Here is a 20,195-nt window from a genome sequence, read left to right as displayed (position 1 = left end):
CTCTAACCACTGAGCTATGGTGTAGTCGTCATCCAAGCAGAGACCGTTCAATGTTTTCTTCAGACTTCGTAACTCACACTTCCTGTGAATCCACACAGGCGGGTGGGACGCAGCCCTCACTGTACCCACACACTTCACGTACAAACTAGCACGCGGGGAGCCCCAAGTCATAAAATATTAACTGGTTTTGAGGGAAAGAGACAAACGGGAAAAGTCTGAAGAAAAAATTGACTGTCACCACCAGGACTCGAACCAGGGACCCTCGCTTGTAGCCAGCGATGCTCTAACCACTGAGCTATGGTGTAGTCGTCATCCAAGCAGAGACCGTTCAATGTTTTCTTCAGACTTCGTAACTCACACTTCCTGTGAATCCACACAGGCGGGTGGGACGCAGCCCTCACTGTACCCACACACTTCACGTACAAACTAGCACGCGGGGAGCCCCAAGTCATAAAATATTAACTGGTTTTGAGGGAAAGAGACAAACGGGAAAAGTCTGAAGAAAAAATTGACTGTCACCACCAGGACTCGAACCAGGGACCCTCGCTTGTAGCCAGCGATGCTCTAACCACTGAGCTATGGTGTAGTCGTCATCCAAGCAGAGACCGTTCAATGTTTTCTTCAGACTTCGTAACTCACACTTCCTGTGAATCCACACAGGCGGGTGGGACGCAGCCCTCACTGTACCCACACACTTCACGTACAAACTAGCACGCGGGGAGCCCCAAGTCATAAAATATTAACTGGTTTTGAGGGAAAGAGACAAACGGGAAAAGTCTGAAGAAAAAATTGACTGTCACCACCAGGACTCGAACCAGGGACCCTCGCTTGTAGCCAGCGATGCTCTAACCACTGAGCTATGGTGTAGTCGTCATCCAAGCAGAGACCGTTCAATGTTTTCTTCAGACTTCGTAACTCACACTTCCTGTGAATCCACACAGGCGGGTGGGACGCAGCCCTCACTGTACCCACACACTTCACGTACAAACTAGCACGCGGGGAGCCCCAAGTCATAAAATATTAACTGGTTTTGAGGGAAAGAGACAAACGGGAAAAGTCTGAAGAAAAAATTGACTGTCACCACCAGGACTCGAACCAGGGACCCTCGCTTGTAGCCAGCGATGCTCTAACCACTGAGCTATGGTGTAGTCGTCATCCAAGCAGAGACCGTTCAATGTTTTCTTCAGACTTCGTAACTCACACTTCCTGTGAATCCACACAGGCGGGTGGGACGCAGCCCTCACTGTACCCACACACTTCACGTACAAACTAGCACGCGGGGAGCCCCAAGTCATAAAATATTAACTGGTTTTGAGGGAAAGAGACAAACGGGTATTATTATTATTATTATTATTATTATTATTCACTAGTGGTGAAACGAATGTCAAAACCTAGTAGCCGAATATTCTTTGGCTTAACGAACGAACGAACGAATATTCTTTTGGTAACACAGATGACATCACATGACCTCTCAGTCATTTGATGGATGTTGTCATTGTTATTAGGTATGACTAACGGTAGTGCCACATAAAATGCACTGCCACATAAGGCTACTTCGAAGTTTATACGTAACTTATTTGCAACATTGGCAGTCCAGTATGAACATACATGTGCAAACACGCAGTATAAAGTCACAGGCAGGCTGTACGCACTGTCTGTACTGTGTTTGGCGTGCACGTATGTACATGCACTGCATTCGAAGTGACGTCACGAATACTCGAATGCGACTTAAAGAATATTCGAACGTGACCAACCGAACGAATGTTCGAATATTCGAATATTCGTTTCACCACTATTATTCACACATATCCGCCGGATGAGTACGCGTGGCCCATGCATCATGGGGACCCACGAATACAAACCAGCATATGTTCCCTCAGCGATACAAGCAAGCAAGCACGCAAAGATAAATGAGAGCCCAGGCAGCGAAAACAAAACGAAGAGAGATGAGGACATAGGCAACGAAAACACATTCCAAAGCATAGCCAGGGATTGAATGCCTGGATCCTATATTGATCGGACAAATTGTAATGCACCGGCGTGCTGTGGATCGAACGTGCGCCCCAGGACCAAGCGGAATCCTGCATGTCATATGAGGCCAGTTTCCGCTGCACCAAGGACTTGGTTTCTAGATCAATCTTGCCGAGCTTAACACGAAACAATCTCACCCGGTGTTCTTACAGGAGTTGGACGATTGCGTATCTGTAACCGCGACGCCAAGTTCCGATTCTTCCGCGAGTTTCTGAACACGCTCGACAGCTCTGGGAAAACGGAGCAAGTCTTTGTGAGTACAGTAGCATCGTGGGGGTGGTTGGGGGGGGGGGGGGACTTCTGACTTGCACATGAAGGGCCTAGGGGCCAGGAGGGGGAAGGGAGGGGGGGGAGTCAAAATGGAAACTGTTGGATTGCCATTTCACTCAAAGAACGATCACTGATGCTCTGATGCTATTGCTCATATACTTGAAGGCTTTGCATTAGTCCAGAAGCTGCTGCTGAACAAGAGGGTGACATTCAGCAGCGCATGTTAGTGAACGGTCCGAGGAAACTGCTGTTTACCTACTCCATTACTAATCCCAATCCTGCTTTGTTCACACAGAGACTGGACACACGTGGCAGTGTGGCTGATCCCAGCGTAATGTCTCGCAATCACGCTTCTACCGTGCCATCCAGGTCCACTAGCAGCACGGTTGTCTTACCAAGGTACGAATATGATTGCAGCCCAAAGTCACATGCATACTATCTGCAGCTGCTAGTGATGCGATTGCCACCACAGCTGATGCGTTACTGTTGGCTGCTGAGTACGGGTGCCACATTTGCCATCAATGTTGTGCGGTGCTGTCATTGATGTTTGTTGTCGCCATTATCATTGTCTGCACTAATGATGTCGTCATCACCACAGCTGCTGCCACTGCTGCCGGTCTATCAGCACACGTCTCCGTGACGTCGTGTTGATATACATTGTACTGAATGTGCTGTGGCATTGCTGTACTTGGGCTATGGATGATAACAGTACTGCTGTCCACACACAGCATATGCCGCTTGATGGCGTGAATGGATCGGCTAGACTGTTGGCTGTGAGATCATGGAGTGTTCAGGGTGCAGCCATCTGGCTCTGTACAGAGCGGTAGGAGATTGTCTACATGTAGCATGTTTAAGCCTTAATGCCATGCTACCAGCTAGTATTATGCTCCTATTGACCAGTTTGCATTCAACCCTGGTCTCTCCTATGACATTGGTGTGCAGGCTGGTATCCGGTGTGGGTGGTGGTTCATCATTGACATCAGCAAGACGTTCAAGAGATGTTCACGGCATCATTCCGGAGGGCGTATCAGAGCAATCAGAAGATGACACCAGCCAAGAGGATCAGGGTTAGTCTATCAGGACTGGCTTGCTGCACCCTCCCCGCTACCTGGCACGAACCTTTCTTCAATTTCAATTTTCCTCTGGCCATCATGTCTAAAAGGTCCTTGCCAAGCTATTTACTAGTGTCACATGATAATGGCTTGCTAGGCCTATGCGTGTACATGGGTGTGGATGCTTGTATTCATGCCCAGGGTATCCACAAACATGCACAAAAACTGAGGTAGGTAACGTTACTGACAGGCTGGACAAGCCAGCAGCTCTACTCTAGGTTACTAGTATGCAAAATAAGTCATAATAATGAGTCAGCGGAATTCCGGATCCACCTATGGGCGCTAAATATAGAGCGGAACCACTATGTACATGTATGTGGAGTGAGCCGCTAGTGCATCGCTAGCGTGCTGTTCCGCGACTTGGCCAAAGCATCTCAATTGGTATGGAATTGTATCAACCTCTATATCTCATTAGAAACTTTGACATGCCATGCTGTCCACATGTGCATGTCCACATGCATTGTAAGAGTGTGCCCCCGTGATGTATGTACATACATACAGATGATAATGATGATGATGGAGCAGACGGACGCCACTCTCCTTCAGCACGGCTACCGGCAGCTGACGATCGCAAGTCATCAGGTCCCAGCTCACCCGGCAGTGATGGCTCAGCTGTTAGCCTGCTACCAGACATCAGAGAGCAGTCGCAAGCGGCAAGCAGTTGTTCTCACCGGACTGGAACCGGGCAGGACCTGTGTTACTTGTGCCATCAGCGAGCAAGTCGCAATGTCCAGCGCGACTTCAAGCATGAAATTCGAAAACAGCAAGAAGTCGATGATCAGCAAATAGCCGTGCACATGCGGAGACAGGACGACTGGTATCTGGCGAGAGAAAAAGTAAGTTATTGATGTGTTTATATAGATTGGTGTTGAAACGACGGTAAGTGATTTGAGAGGAGGGGTTGAGGGGGGATGGGTGGATGCCTCCGGCAGTGGCACCAGATGCAAACTAATGTTGGTGGTGAGAGTGCATAGTGCTGATTTGCTTATGCCAGAACCCTGCAGCCCAAAGAGAGTGTGTGAGATGTGGTGCGTGCTGACTGCTCAGGGGCGTCGGAAGGTATTATAGTGTGGTACGGTCAGCCATCTGAAGTACAATTTACTCGTGGGGGAGGGGTGGCTGAGCCGAAAAAGGCCTACTGTAAATCATGAATATGTAACGAACAAGTACATCTAACGAGTTAACGAGCAAAGATAAGTCGCTATTTTAAAATTCGTTAGCAAAAGTCGTATGATTCGGGCCTCGCACGATTGAAATCGATCATTTCACATTATGGCATGCAGCGCGTGTTCAACGGATCGTAACTCGGTCAATTCTCAACGGAATTCAACAATGGAAAGATCTAGATGATAGCAGAGACGCTCAGCAGTCGGTTCGAACAACTCCGAAGTCTCTCAGATGCATTTTGACGAAGTGGCAGGAGATCGAAAAATTGGAAATTTTTACGCTCTTACGCTTGATAAATTTCATTTTCTTTATTCTCCTGAGATCGATGTCTTGCTTCTCAACACCATGTCGCAGCGGCGTTCCTGGTTTACTGTGATGGACAACAACGAATGTCCTTGACGAGCATTCGTAGTACTTCGAAGTATTATTGCATCTGTCTGAGAAAATCGTTAAGTTTTCAAACCGTTAACCTTCGAAAATCAGTAAATCGTTAACTTTGCGGGTCGTTAAAATAATATGATTTACAGTAATCAGTGCATTTTATTGCTTCACAGGTACTTGGGGCAAATAGTGGTACGGTCAATACCGTAGTGACTGTACCGTGTGCACGCCCCTGCTGCTATCATTTCCTGACCATGGAGAGCATAGCCGCCAGCCGAATGTATTGTTTTCCTGCGTGGTGGCGTTCTTCTAACTGTCTTCTATCTCATTCACATGTGTGATCGGTTTAGCATGTGTTTTTCTTGTGCTCTTTTTGTAAAGCGTTAGGAGCAAGTCTTGGTTTAAAAGTAAGCTATGGTGACATATTGGTGTGGTGGACTTGTTCTTTACCTTCTTGTTTGACAGGCACGGATCATCCAGGCCAGAAACCATGCAATAGAGACACACAAGCATAATGTACAAGTTGCTAAACACAAACAGGTGAGACCATACAGGTATGGCCGAGAGCCACTGTCTTCAAACTGCTGTACACCAGTGTTCACCTCTGCACTGGCCAGGAGAATGCAGTGCTTGGGAAGCCTTCGAGTTTGTGCATGGCTCATTTCCCTCCAATTCCCAGCCAAGAAGATGAATACAAAGCATGCAAGCAGAGTACTGTGGCGTGCTCTGTGCTTCTGTAAAGCGGAATCGTGGCTTGCATGTGCGGGTCAGTTAGACTGACGTTCCAAAATCTGTCACCACCATTCAGGATAAGGCACAGATGCAGCTCTTAATGATAGCTTGCATAGACCTCGGTCCTACCGGTAGGACCATCATACACAGACATGCTGCATGGCCTCTGTTCTAACATTGACCTAAAACTTGACCCTGAACTGTTGCTCAGGGGCTAATGAAGGAGTCCACAAATTTTAGACGTGATCGCACAAGGCATACTACGACATTCCATGGTAACAGCCCATGGTAACCATGGAAACGGAGTATGGAATTATGCATTCCACTGCCTTGGCAGATTAATAAAAACATTAGAATCTCACCACGATTGATGTGCCATGGTCAAAATTCACTTTGGACAGAGTTGCTAGCGCTCCGACAGGAGTATGTGCGGCCATTTTGACAATTGATAAATTGCGCGTATGCAATGCACTGGACATAGCCTTGCATTTTGCGCCATTACTTTGCCTGACAAAGACCTCATCTCAACAATTGTTCCAAGAAATTTCTCCACCAAAAGCACTTTTGGAGCGCGATTTCTTGGGCCCTACCGGTAGGACGGCATACAAGCTTTCATTAATGGATGTGTGGTGCTGATCAGAACCCATTAGAGTTAGGTTCAGAAACCGAAAATCCCTTTAGCTGCATGTGTGTGCTTCCGTGTAATGTTTGATCAGTAAATGCCGTGTACCTGTTTGTCCCTGTGTGTACATGTACTATTAGGATGTGAAAGGAACGCGACCATCGGGTTATGAGGTGAGCATAATGTGCATGTCGACCAATTCATCATGTGTGTGCCGTCCATGCTATACGGAGTACTGTAATCACTTTCATACCTATTAGTATTACAATTAGGGGTGTGCACGGGTATTCGGGTACCCGTGCTACCCGTGAGGAGCTCGGGTAGTCGGGTACAGAATAGTACCCGAAAACCCGAAGTCGCAGATGACATCATTATGACATGTACAGTGCACGTGTACAAATTCTCTGCATGTCCACCCCCAGTGTGTAAGGGGAGGGTGCATTGTGGTGTTACCATGGAAACATTACCCGATCGGGTACCCATGCTACCCGTGGAAAACTACCCGAACCCGATACCCGAAGAAAATGCTACCCGACTCAGCACTAGTACATAAGCTATGTTTGTTTTGTGTTTCTGCTGGTAACTATTATCTGAGGCAGTGTACTCCAATTGACTACCAGTGCACAGTGGTGCACCCTAGGTTATACATGTACATGGCCACCTACTCGTATCTGTGGACAGTAACTGTTTGGCCCAACTAGCACAGCTTAGCTAGGGAGCCTAGGCTCAGCCACTTCACATAAATGGCTACAGTGCACATGGAGCTGGATCAGTGGATCTGATGACCCTTCTTTGGGAGATCAAAAATTACTAGCCACTGTCCCCTGCACGTTTCATGTTGGCTGCAATAATCTTCACTGCAAGTGTTAGTTCTGTGCAACAGAGTTGTGTTTCTATGTGTCTGCTGTGTGTCGTCTGTGTGCTGTTCAGGCATCGTTTTTGATGAGAAATCGTCCACTATCTCCATCTCGAACACTGCAGCAATGTCGATACGGAGACGAACTGAAAGAGCAGGTGATCATGAGTTGGTCGGCTGCATTATATGAGTGCTGAGTTGAAAATTACACACTTAATGCCAGAGCTTCTTGGGAGTATTCATTGGTTTGGGGGACAGATACAAACGGGAGCAGTCTGAGAAAACATTGATTGTCACCACCAGGACTCAAACCAGGGACATTTACTTGAGGTTAGTGATGCTCTAACCACTGAGCTATGGTGTAGCTGTCATCCCAGCAGAGACCGTTCAACATTTTCTTCACTTGTTGTGAGTGTTCCTTGCCGAGCTCTGGCGGTCTTGTTCTCCAGGCATTGAGTTTGGAATTCTTTCCGATTTGATCTTATCGGTTGGTTTAGATGGATATCAATGCGAAGACATGGGCTGAGAAAGAGCGGCAGCGGACACTGGATGAGCGGCTGGAACGAATCCACCTTGCTGACCAGTAAGTAGGAACACCTTCATTCCCCGCCATGGCACCACTGTAGATCGGTTTAGGTCGATAACGAGCAGCTCAGCTGTTCAGTAGCGGGTGCAAGGGTCTTCAGATCACACTTCAACCTAGGGCGTGCACAAGTCAGATGTTTTTGAAGTCATGCGTGCTTATCAGGGAGTAATAAAATACCGGTATTTTACTACTCCCTGGTGCTTATCATCTGCGGTGCTTTCCGGCGTTGTGATACTTTAATGCACAGATTGGCATCGTCGTACAAGGATTACGTTGATAAGAGGCAGAAGGATACCAGCAAGTACCGCCAGTCGTTACGTGATCAGGTGAGTTGCAAGGGGTCATTGAGACCGGCAGCACGGTTGTCTTGACAACAGCATGAAGCGGCATAATAACAAGAGTGCCCGGAGTGTCCATCTTATTTGGATCTTCATGTGAAGCGTTCACAAGTTTTTCTTCAGACTTTTCCCACTTATATTTCCTCAACTAATGAATATTCACCATATCATGCGTTATTTACTTCTGACTAGATTGAGACCAATGCGAGAATAAGAACCGAGCCAGAACAAGTCGGTACCCAAATGGTCGGTTCTACTGACGATGACCCGTCAGCCAGTGCAACGGCCATCAAACGCCAACAAGACCGGGAAGCAGCACAGGCCACCATGCAAGAACAATACATGATGTCACAGCTCAAAGCCCAGCGCCAGCGCAAAGCTCAGAAAATTGAAAAGGAGCATGAACGCAGAATGCTGATCAAGGCTCGCAAAGAGTAAGTTCATTCCTCTTATCTGAAATGTGCACAGAATGTGCAAGATACAATTGTCCTTCAGAGAACTGGGGTTGAATTGAAACTTTGAAAGTATCACAATGAACATAGTTGCTATCAAACTTCGTGTGTGTGTGTGTGTGTGTGTGTGTGTGTGTGTGTGCGTTTCTACGTGTTCGTATGAACGTGTGTGTGTGTGTGTGTGTGTGCGTGTGTGTGTGTGTGTGTGTGTGTGTGTGTGTGCGTGTGTACATGTGTGTGTGTGTGTATGTGTGTGTGTGCGTGCGTGTGCGCGCGGGTGCAGATTGAGGTCCGAGTTGGATCAAGAGTGCCTGGCCAAGTCACAAGCCCAGACTGAGCTCATCAAGTCCTGGATGTTAAACAGGCAGGAGAAGGCTCAGCGCGACCGGGAGGAAGAGCTGTCACGGAAGCACCAGTCCACACATCTACTGGAGCAGTGCAAGGAGTATGGCCGGTGTAAGCAGTGCCAGCGTGACAAGGCAGTGGCGGCCGGCACAAGCCACGTCTTGAAAGATGGACGCTATATGGCCGGTTTCACAATGCTGATGTGATCTGCAAACAATGTCTAGAGAGTATGCATACATACACAGTGATCATGATGCTGATATTTGGTGAGAGGACAGTCAGGTCATCATGCTTTGAGCAAAGTTTGACTGCAAGGACCAAAACCTCCCTGAACCATGCGTTCCCTCGGAAACGAGAGCCTTTCTTTGTTTTGCGTGTCCCTCTTGTACTCGCTTGTGTTGACAAGTCAAGTAGTTGTGTGGAGCAAAGGAGTGCTGTGCTGTATGTTGTTTGCTTGGCCAAGTATAATTCACACCATTCCTCAAGTGTAATGATAATATCTTAGAGGGCGTGTTGCAGATGTTCCTCTTCTACATAGTAGCCCGTTCAGTTCGGAGACCTCCTTTCCTAGTCATGTTTGGTCACAGGACGTCAAAAGTTGCCAGTAGACTCCTCTCAACCATAGCATACTGATTCCTATAGTGCGTACTTTGTTGACTCACGGTGCTTTCCCAAGTCACACAGGCCGGTGCAAGTAGCCTGTTGAAGTCGGACCGTGTGTGTAGAATGACATGGTGTAGCCCCCCCCCCCCCCCACACACACACCTTATGCTGCCATGGTAAAGGCAGGACAAATCACCTGACCGTGCCAACTCACCGGTAACATGTTTGGATATGATGGAGTGACTCAGCCTGAAGGTTAGCCCATGGCAGGATGCTTGTTTTTCAGTTGCCATCTGTTCCCATGCTAGGCTAGTACCAGCACCAGGGGATATGATCATATCACTGAGTTTATGGGTGTGAAGTACCGTATTGCGGAACTCCTCATGGGCACTATGTATGTATGCAGTGTGTATCGCTTGTGCACATGCAGCGCTGTGCCGTGACTTCGCCAAGGCATCTCAACTGGTGATGTAATCGCATAACCTCTATTCATAATTTTTAGGATTTAGTGAATGACTCCGAGTTCAGTCATGCAGTCAAGTCTCAAGATCTTGAAAGAGTCATGCAAGGTGAAGCAAGAGCAAGAAGTCACGTGGTGACACAGCTACACAAAAGAGACAATAGTTTGGAAATGTGTGAGGTGGGAAAACGGGCAAATACCTACCAAGAGCGGTTTGAATCCCTTTGCTTTTGGTTAGTTTGGGCCCTAAGAACTCTCTTATCTGGTGGATGAATAAGTGCTAACAACACGGCAGTTTGGCTATCTGAATCGTAATGATCATACCTGCTCGACTAGTACTAGTGCTTTGAAGTACTACCTGTACCTAGTACCTGTACCTAGTACCTGTACCTAGTACCTGTACCTAGTACCTGTACCTAGTACCTGTACCTAGTACCTGTACCTAGTACCTGTACCTAGTACCTGTACCTAGTACCTGTACCTAGTACCTGTACCTAGTACCTGTACCTAGTACCTGTACCTAGTACCTGTACCTAGTACCTGTACCTAGTACCTGTACCTAGTACCTGTACCTAGTACCTGTACATAATGTAAAAGCTTACCCGGAGCTCCGGAGGTTCTCCACTCTGTGCCACCGTCGGAGTGGGCTCTCTCCACTTCATAATCATGCCATTTGTATTACTTTAGGGTTACTGCACTGCAGTTCGTCACTCGAAGTACCACAAGTACTACGGTAGGCATTGCTCATCCGTGACCGCGTCCTCTCACTTGAAGGAACAGTTAAATTTTAGGCGCGGAAAGGAGTCCTCTAACTACACCTTGTCACAAGTCAAGTACCGCACATGTTACCAAGACAGGCAAGAGTAACCTCTCCGGGGTTATAAGAATACTCTTGATGTTACCACTGGTTACTACTACTACTAACAAGTTACTAGCTAATGCTGTGCACCTAAAGTACTACTGTCATCATGGTCATAATCGATAATACAGTTGAGATTAAATAAAACAGGAAAGGCCTTAAGGGCACAGGCGTGCATTGGTGCAAGGTATAACAATCAACCTTGCACATGAATTGAGAAACAATAAAAAAAAAACCCCAATGAGCAATAACTTCAGGACTCAGCGGCACAAGTCCTAAAACGTGCAAGGGATAATGATCAACCTTGCGAGTTCGAGTCGAAGCATGCGGACTCACAACAAAATGGCAAAATACTTGGACTTGAGCAAAGAGGAAGAACAGAAAGGAAACAGCAAAACATAAAAAAAACAAAGACAGAGGATGAACGGCAATAGCACCAAAAGGCTGGCGAACAAACCTGGGACACCATCATCGGGCACAGGCACCAAAGACAAAATGACTCGAGTCCAACTGGCATGAGTGACTCATGCTGCAGGACATCGCTGGGGTGATGGCTAAAATTCACCTTCCTCCGACTACCACGCAACCGATCATGACGGAGTCACGGACTAGTGTGAGGCCAAGTTCACAGCGGATCTGTCCCATAATAAGGACGCTGTAGATTGCCGCTGCCAGGCAGCAAGACGTTTCAACACGTTCCGGGCCGCGCCGCCAGCTCCCCCCCCCCCCCCACCCCGACAGAGGAGAACACCAATGGCAATGGACAGAAGCTGCCCCTCTTCACCCGCCTGATCCGCTCACCAGAAGCCGCTTTCTTCTGCTCCTCGTGCCATCTGTACGTCGCAGAGAGGGACTTATTTTTATAGTCATGTAAGAGGACACGCTGGGATAGAGACCAGAGGCCCCTCCCCTTGACCTCCAGTCTGGCCTGAGGCAGGAGGGTCAGTGTTGGCGGCCCTTGGAAGAGCTTGACCAGCATGGGGTTGAAGGACAGGCTCCGTCTCCACTGCATTGCACACTCTGCCAAGAAGGCCGGCAATGTAGTCCCGGACATGGTTGTGGCGGATAATGGGCCAGGAGAAGCCGCCACGTCTGCATATCATGGCATGGTCGGTGGCGAATACAATGTACATGTAATACGGTAGTAATTATTATTGATATCAGTCACCGTCATGTGATGGAAGATGTCACGTCATTGATCTTCCTCAGGTCAAACTGGGGATGTCCGGTTTGGCGACTGCTTGTAAGTAGGTAACACCAGGGAGTCGTATATACCCAGGTATGGGTATATACGACTCCCTGGTAACACGTTAGGCTCTGATACACTGCAAGTGATCCAAACACGGGCGCAACAAGACAAGAGTGCTTAGACGCTGAGTGCGGAAATTCCTAACTAATGTGCAGACACTCGAAAACTACATCTTGTAGCTGCATTTCAGCCTTGGTTGTCCCATCATAACACCCGGTGCGGTGAGAGGTAGGGCGAAAGAAACACTGGGCTGACTCCTTGCCTTGGTTCACACTAAATGCAGCTGAATAGCAGCAATAGCAGCACACATTGCCATTGTAGACCTACACTAGTCACTACGTCTACAGCGCTCTGCTGTGTAACCGGCGTTGAAGCCCACTTACAGTAGCTAGGATATTTGCACCCGCCGGGATTTATACCATCGACTCGCAGGCGACGATTTTCCAGTTACTTAGTCTTTTACTTTTAGCTAGCAAGTGCAGCAAGGAAAAAGAAGGTGTGAAAAGGTGCGTGGTTTTTTTGCTGAGAGAATAAATTCGGTCTAACGATGCACCACATTCTACACCAGCTGTTTTTCCGATGAGACGGATATTATCAATTTAAGCTCGATCGCCGCGGCGAGGTGAGGAGAAACTGCCATAGCCTCATACTCGGAGTCCTAGGGTTGAGCTGCTGCGGAGTCGTTTCTATTTCCGCACTGAATGACTTGTAGTGGTTAGTCGCCAAGCGCTGCTGCTTACCATTAGCTGCATGGGACCCAGTGTCGGGATTACCATGATCACGCCGGTAAGCTCCAGTCTAGTATAGAGGATCCGGAGTAGATAGATAGATGTACACGTATTGTAGCAGTATTCCTCTGTCTTCCACACATGCACAGTGCTCAATACCGCAAAGTCCAGAGTTTCCTTGTACTTGCCAGTGCAGTGGGGGCTTGTAGAATTATTTTGTCTGATGATTGCACAATAAGCGTGAGACTTGAGTTGCAATAAAAATTAAAACCTCAAAGTCGTTCTGCCATAGTATTTGTGAGGCCGATCCAGGTTATTTTAGTCATGGTGATGATGATGGTAGTCACACCCCTTGTATAGAGGTTATGAAAATGAGGTCATCATGTGGTGGTGCTAAGTATACATGTACATGGTGAGTCGGCGGATTCGTATTCAGAGAGAATCGGAAATTTTGCTTAAGCTAGTGCGTGGCTGTGCCCTGGCTTTACCAAAGCTCTCAACTGATGGTCTAATCGCATAATTTCTAATATTCTATTGCTGGGAGAACTGATGAAGCACAAGACCATCATCTAGTCTGCAAACAGTCATGTACTTAGGATAGCTGGGTACCTTGACGGCGCTGAATATGGTCATTCCCAGTCCATTGCCTTTAATAGCGGGCTGTGTTTCATTTTTTGTTTCAATCTTTGTCCAGTCTCTATGTACCACAACTGTGCTGCTGTTGACGTTCGCTAATGAAGACGAACCGTTGCTTCCTGTGTGACTGTGAGCTCTTGGGAGACAACCCAAAGTGTTCCCCATCATCGTATGGTGTGTGCCACCCCAGACTCCTCTCCGAAAGCTGCTGTCAATTAATCCCATCATCCGCATGTACATGTAAGTTGTTAACAAACTGTTGTGCAGTGCCGACTGTCACATCTATTCCTGTTCACTCCGATGACGACCAGCTTACCCACATGCCAGAACACTGACTACCTGCACCACTACCTGTAGCACTCTCAGCCAGCCCACTGACGATAGCTGTGTTACTATGGTGACAGCACAAGAGCTGCACTCATCTCGCCTGTTCAGCAGTGGTGCGGTGTTTACAACAGTTGCCATGGAGAATATCAGTGAATTGGCACCATCTGTCGGGTCGTATGACGCTGGCGATTTTGTGCTAGACACATTACTCGTGATCTTTTACACGCTAACTGCTGTGTTGGCATTCGTCGTGCTTTGGAACTCGCGTCTCAACTGCTGCTTGCTGGACTATTTCTTCCTGGTTGAACTGACAAGTGGTATGGTCATCATTTCAGTGTTCTACCTCCCTCTGGCTGCTCAGTTTCTGAACATATGGAGCAACATTACCGCGGACTCCTTTGCGTGCCAGTTCTTTGGCAGTGTGTTGCTAACTATGGGATTGATGCAAGTTGTGAATGCTCTGTTCATCACACTCCTGCGCTTGCTGTCCATTGGAAAGCCGTTCGTCTATGATCGCTGGTTTGCATTCAACACACGGCTAATCATCCCTGTCATTGTCCTGCATGTATTGCTGCCGGGCAGTGGCGTACTCATCGCTGCCACTGCTCATCTAGATATTCGAATCTACAGCAATGTATGCTTGCTAGACTTACGCTCGGCAGCCGGTCACACTGCCATCTTGATTATAGGGGTCATTGCTACTAGCCTGATGGTGGTTCTATTCTCCCTGCACTTCGTCTTGTTCTTCGCATACCGGCGACTCTACAAGCCACCTGTACCAGTGAAGCACTGGGACGAATCCTTGCTAGACACAGTGGACACGCTAATGGAGAATACATCACAAAACCCCGAGCAGAATGAGACACAGCTCCAGGAGATATCCTCCCTTGGTGTGGAATGGAGCAAAAGGAAAACTATTGGCTACAGGCTGAACAAGTACGCAGCCAGCGGAAACCCTACTTTAGAGCCGAGACCCCTCCAAAGGTCGCTCAGTGACACAGATCTACCGAAACTAGTTCACATCGATCTGGCAAAGAAAGTTTTTAAAAGAACCAAGAGTTTGTTGCCAAGAGAACTTGAGCCAACAATGCAGATAAACGACGCCTGTGTGGTGGTCAAGGTTTCCTCAAAAGGGATGTACTTGTTGCACTGCCGCTGCCACAGCTACAATCATGTATCTCATCCAATACAAACTCAACATGATCGAGATCGAGTAGTGCACCAGAATGCCCGACCAAGATCTCTGGAGAAGTTACAGCTTCTTCACCATCGCTTGAAGATGTCTCCCCTGACCAAATTAGCACTGGCAGTTTCCATGTCACATGTTCTCTCCAAGCTACCTGGAATTGTAAGTTTGACGACTGGAACTTTTAGGCATGTTTGTGTTTTAACGTTATGGAGAGGCCGGTTTCAAGTTGGCTTCTTGCAGTTTATCCATCAGCAAGCCTCAGCTTTGGATGGAAACTCCCATTCTGAAACACGTTACAGACTAGTCCTAACCAATCCTACTTTAAAAGTGCCAACCAAGTAAAGATAAAACAGTGGTAGCGACTACCACGATAATTTTATAGCAAAAGGTTGGCTCCCCACACTGGAGCAAACCCTTTGCTATAACAGTAAAGATGTTTGACAAATTGACTTATGTTAGACTGGCACTGAAGAACGATCCAGTGGTATGTTTGTGGTACATCATGTTTTGTCTACAGGTATTCTTCTGGCTGGAACTGGAGACCCAGACGAGTCCTCCCAAATTTCCTATTTGGGCAATACGTCTTTGGATCACAGCACTGTTTGTTGATAGTTTTGTGTTCGTGCTTGCAAGAAGATGTTACAAGACTGAAGTGGATCGCCTGTTCAAGGCGATTCCGAGGTACTTGAGAAGGCTGGCAAATGCGCTCTGCCGGAAGAGAAGCATAGTTAGTGATCCTGTGTAACTTAGTTGGTCTCTTTCTGTTCAAGTGTGGACTGCTGTTGATGATAAAAATGGCCTGTGTTGCTAACCGAGCTGTAACTAGTAATCCATGTGCTGCTAAGAATTTCCCCTTTGAACTACAAGTACTTTGAACCTTCCCCACACACACATTGGCTGCTGATCATAATGCCGACTAGGCACAACCTACGGGTGAAACATAAACATATTAACTTTGTTTGTGTCATCATGGATGCCCAGTGCAGCCAAACACATCTACATGGAATTGGTATTCACTGTGCAGGCTAAAACAGACAGCATGTTACACAACTATATTATCCACTATCCCTGCCAGAAGAGCCTCGGCGGCACGGCTAGCTATATACTAGTCGGGAATTGCCACGCGGCAGCTTGAGTGAACTGGCATCCCAGGATTCTACAAGTGGATCTTGATTCAATTACTACTGACTGCAAATGTTCCATTGGTGTGTACCACCTCAGTTCAGCATTCTCCACTGATGAGCCTAATCACGACAATTGTTGATGTCTACATTGTATTTATGCTCCTTATTTTCAAGAACTCAGATGGTGAGCCAATAAGGAAAAAATTGTAACATGGAAAAGATTTGAAAATTTTGTGCTAGAGTGTGCACGTCTGACTGTTCAAAATCTGGTTTAGTTGGTGGATCATGGACTCGATCACATAACTTGTGCCCACGTTTTTCCATGTTACAATTTTCTCCATATTTTTTGTATATTTTTTATTCCAAGCAATACATGGGTGGGGTAGCCAATGACCACTTTGCGTGGCGATTGCAGGGTTTTTATAGCCAATCACAGCTAACAAGGAAAAGAGTAAAAGTCAAAAAGAAAGGAAAAAAAGTTAATATGGACTAAAATTGTGGTCTAAAGCAAGGCGTTCCTGAATGCTGTTTTAAAGTAGAAAGGCCCTTTGTCTCCTGGTGCAGCAAAAGCCACTGCGAATAGCCATTGAAATGGGGGGGAGTGTTGCAATGCAGAAGAGCGGGCTAGAGGAAGGGAGAGTTGGTTCCTAGTGGGGCTGTCCCGTCGGAACTTATAACTTCGCTATTGTCTCCACATTGATTATTCAGCTCATGATTATTGATATGCCACATTATACAGCGCTACATGTACCTTTGCTGAATGTCCCATCATCTTCAATTACTAGTCATGATGTGCTACTTTCTTACTCGTATCCTTGTTTTTGTCACTCCAAGTCAGTACAAGTCCTATTGCTATTTTGATAATCGCCCCGGTCACAATTGGTTCACCAACGTCAAAGACTGGACCAATGAATCTTGCAATCTCTCTCTCTCTCTCTCTCTCTCTCTCTCTCTCTCTCCCTCCCTCCCTCCCTCCCTCCATCCATCCCTCCCTCCCTCTCTCTCTCTCTCTCTCTCTCTCTCTCTCTCTCTCTCTCTCTCTCTCTCTCTCTCTCTCTCTCTCTCTCTCTCTCTCTCTCTCTCTCTCTCTCTCTCTCTCTCTCTCTCTCTCTCTCTCTCCCAACGGAACGAGTGGGCGTTCTCTCGCGGACTCCCACAGGCCCAAGTCAATTTTTGAATTTTTTTAGGTTTAGCACGTGCTACGAGGTCGTACCTTTGATACAACATCCAGTGCTGGGACCTCCACAGCAAGCCATTTCCACAGCGCTGCACACCAAATCCAGGATGCCCTCAGAAACCGGCAAAGACTGCCACTCACGTTTCACTACTGCCTAGTACTGAATCCTACCTGACTTCTTGACACGACTCAAACTTGCCAAAGTCACTAAATCAACGTCAACTACAATAATCAAGCCACATATCTGCAACGTCTGGCAAAAGTCCTGCTGCACGGCGGCGGGCTTCGCCCGCCGCCGTGCAGCCCAATACGTGGTTTTTTAACGTGATTTTTTGGACTTTTTTGGACTTGGGGCAAAATTCTGCACACTTTCGCGTGTTTCCATAATACGACAAGTTGCGCACGGTCTGCTCACATTCAAATACAGTGCTGCCAACAAATGACAGCATGCAACAAAAAAATCTTTCCTTGCAAGGGCACATTTTCGGCCATAACTCTTGAACGGCTGGTCAGATAGGGACACAGTTTTCAGAGAATTTGCAGCTATTCATGCTCTTTCAACTGACGTAGCACTCAATATGAATTTACAAATTCGATTTTTCAGCGAATTTTTGGGTGATGTGCCCCCTTAAAACTCTTCACTTCATAATTCCACAATGCAATGAGAAAGAATGATGGGTTTATATAGGCCAGAGGGACAGAGCAGCTGGGAGTGAGGGCAAAAGAAAGCAGGAGAACAACAGGACAAGAAACAGTGCGGGGGAAGAATGGACCTAAGTGGCGAGCAACGGGTGGGGCAACAGGAATGACATCTAAAACTGTGTAGCAAAAGGAATCTTACTTGTAGGGCTAGTTATCAAGGTTATTGGAGCGAGAAGGATGCCGGGAAATACGCTATTCAAAGAAGAGAAGCTGAATAGAGCGAGGGAATCTGCTGATGAGAGGGCCGGGGATGCGCAATGGTGCATGAAGTAGGACTACAGTCTAGTACAGGAATCAATGTAATGCATAGTACAGTATGAATGGGCGCTAGCCTCATGCCGTACCGTATACCGGTCTTGCAAGCATGCAGGGCGATCTAGTCCTAATATAAGTGGTAGCGCGGGAGAAGCACTTAGAATGTACATGTAGCCTGTACAAAAGTACAATGTAACTAGGAGGTTGTGTGATGTATGGAATCAAGCAAGAGTACGAGTGTGAGATCGCCTAATCACAGCCCGCCGCGCGAAGCGCGAAGAGCTGTGATGCAGGCTGATCGAGCACGAGTACGAGTGTTTTGATTGCATTTCTGACATGCAGCCACGCTTGAAACTCATATCGAACTTGTAAATACTTCGCGAAGGGCTGTGATTGGCTGATAGAGCATGAACACGACTGTTAACCATGTTTTGATTGGATTTCTGACATGAACACGCACTTCGATCTTCCTATTTTGCTTGAAAGCACGACTCTCAGCCTTCTCGAGCCCGAGCCGAGTAAAAAAAAAGCGAGCTTGATCAGTGAATCAAAGCCCTAGGCCTAGTGGAGCGGGCTTTGATCGTAAAATCAAAGCCCGCTCCACTAAATATGGAGTTCTACTTCTTGTAGCCTGCTTTGATCGCCTCATCTAGGCCCTGCTAGGTGCAATGCGATTGGTCATCTCCGTGCCTACAGTCTTGTGACATGTCAGAAAGTGACAGTCAGGGATACTACACAGCGTTGCAGCACTCTACTAGTATGAGTATGAGACCACGACGCGTCGACGGCACGAGTGTGATTTGGTAAGCTCTGGAAGCAGCTCTGGCAGACTGCTGTAGACGAACTACCGGTATGTGTACAGGTAGCCTCTATGAGTATATAGCAATAAAAACTGCTTTATGGCAGTTTTCTAAAAAAGGTTATTGTGTTCTAGTCCATGGACCCCGTCTAAAAAGTAAGAAATTAACGAAATGTGATAGCTGAAAATTAAAATTTCCCACAAAACCTCACAATAATCACACACAGAATGAAAAGCTACATGCAGAAGACCTTTTCCCCTCGTGATCCTCTTTCCTATGCATGCATGTTGCCAATTGTTGGTGCAGTACAAGTTTAGTGTTGAAAGCAGCATTTCAAGTGTTGTGATTATTGTGAGGTTTTGTGTGAAATTTTAATTTTCAGCTATCACATTTCGTTAATTTCTTACTTTTTAGACGGGGTCCATGGACTAGAACACAATAACCTTTTTTAGAAAACTGCCATAAAGCAGTTTTTATTGCTATAATTTCTTTTGTTTTTTCTGTCACCAATCAATGGAATTCCCTATATCAATATGTAAATGATGGCCTTCACATCATATCAATACCATATTATACGCATTGATGTGCAAGCCTTTTCTTGCAGAAAATGGCACTAGCATAATGCATGTTCTTCTGCGGGGAAACATGTGAGCAGTGGTGGTGATACTTTTTTTATACGGAGGTCATTCTGTGCATGTTGCTGTTGCAGAATTTCATGACTCTGTCATAAAATTGTCTTGCCTTTCAGATATTTCAGATTTCTCCACCCTCAATCAGATTTATTTGAGAAATGTAGCCATGCGCCAGGTGCGTGTCGCAGATGTTTTTGGTGATTCTGTGTTTATAATGGTTTATAGTCATGGGTTATCGTGATAAGGTCATCCAGCATCATATTGAAACTGAAATCGTAATCCTGTTGATGTCGATACAACTTTTGGAAGTAGTTCAATGACTTCAAACTGTTAGTCCACGATTGTCTAAAACAACACAGCAAAGGAGGAACAATAAACATGTATTAAAATGTAAACGAATACATTGCTGAGTCCAAAACCTCGTTCCAACAACTACACTGATCCTGAGGAGAAAAGGGGCAAGGCTATGGTTGGAGGTACTGAGAGATAAACAAGGCACTCCACAATGATAAAATCTTACATATCTTTTGGTGAGTATGAATGATATCCAGTCGAACCTCTT

At 46.7% G+C, this 20,195-nt stretch overlaps 2 protein-coding genes across 2 annotated transcripts in view; both read left to right on the top strand.

Moving 5' to 3' along the window:
• The window catches only part of LOC135825271 (coiled-coil domain-containing protein 81-like), a 13,903-nt gene extending 4,303 nt beyond the window's left edge, over window positions 1-9,600 (top strand). Inside the window, exons 5-15 of the mRNA XM_065338014.1 lie at window positions 2,184-2,284; window positions 2,597-2,700; window positions 3,244-3,368; window positions 3,915-4,249; window positions 5,427-5,501; window positions 6,456-6,488; window positions 7,246-7,329; window positions 7,669-7,754; window positions 8,005-8,083; window positions 8,288-8,529; window positions 8,831-9,600. Of these exons, the coding sequence (XP_065194086.1) occupies window positions 2,184-2,284; window positions 2,597-2,700; window positions 3,244-3,368; window positions 3,915-4,249; window positions 5,427-5,501; window positions 6,456-6,488; window positions 7,246-7,329; window positions 7,669-7,754; window positions 8,005-8,083; window positions 8,288-8,529; window positions 8,831-9,098 (1,532 nt within the window). The 3' untranslated portion in view covers window positions 9,099-9,600. The remainder of the gene's footprint in view (window positions 1-2,183; window positions 2,285-2,596; window positions 2,701-3,243; window positions 3,369-3,914; window positions 4,250-5,426; window positions 5,502-6,455; window positions 6,489-7,245; window positions 7,330-7,668; window positions 7,755-8,004; window positions 8,084-8,287; window positions 8,530-8,830) is intronic.
• A 2,772-nt stretch (window positions 9,601-12,372) lies between these two features.
• LOC135825261 (uncharacterized) lies at window positions 12,373-16,231 on the top strand. The gene is made up of 3 exons (XM_065338004.1): window positions 12,373-12,849; window positions 13,486-15,102; window positions 15,461-16,231. The coding sequence occupies exons 2-3, from the start codon at window positions 13,822-13,824 to the stop codon at window positions 15,686-15,688; spliced, it is 1,509 nt and encodes a 502-aa protein (XP_065194076.1). The 5' UTR covers window positions 12,373-12,849; window positions 13,486-13,821; the 3' UTR covers window positions 15,689-16,231.
• The last annotated feature ends 3,964 nt before the right edge of the window (window positions 16,232-20,195 follow it).

The sequence above is a fragment of the Sycon ciliatum genome, chromosome 1 (assembly GCF_964019385.1).
Source record: "Sycon ciliatum chromosome 1, ocSycCili1.1, whole genome shotgun sequence".
In the NCBI taxonomy this organism is placed as follows: domain Eukaryota; kingdom Metazoa; phylum Porifera; class Calcarea; order Leucosolenida; family Sycettidae; genus Sycon; species Sycon ciliatum.
The sequence above is the reverse complement of the archived record's forward strand: the minus strand, read 5'-3'. Positions and strand labels throughout refer to the sequence as shown.

Excerpts from the sequence above, each read along its gene's own strand:
- LOC135825261 (XM_065338004.1), top strand. The coding sequence starts at position 13,822 with ATGGTGACAGCACAAGAGCTGCACTCATCTCGCCTGTTCAGCAGTGGT. Across the intron at positions 15,103-15,460 it reads TCTCCAAGCTACCTGGAATT|GTATTCTTCTGGCTGGAACT; the intron begins GTAAGTTTGACG and ends TTTTGTCTACAG.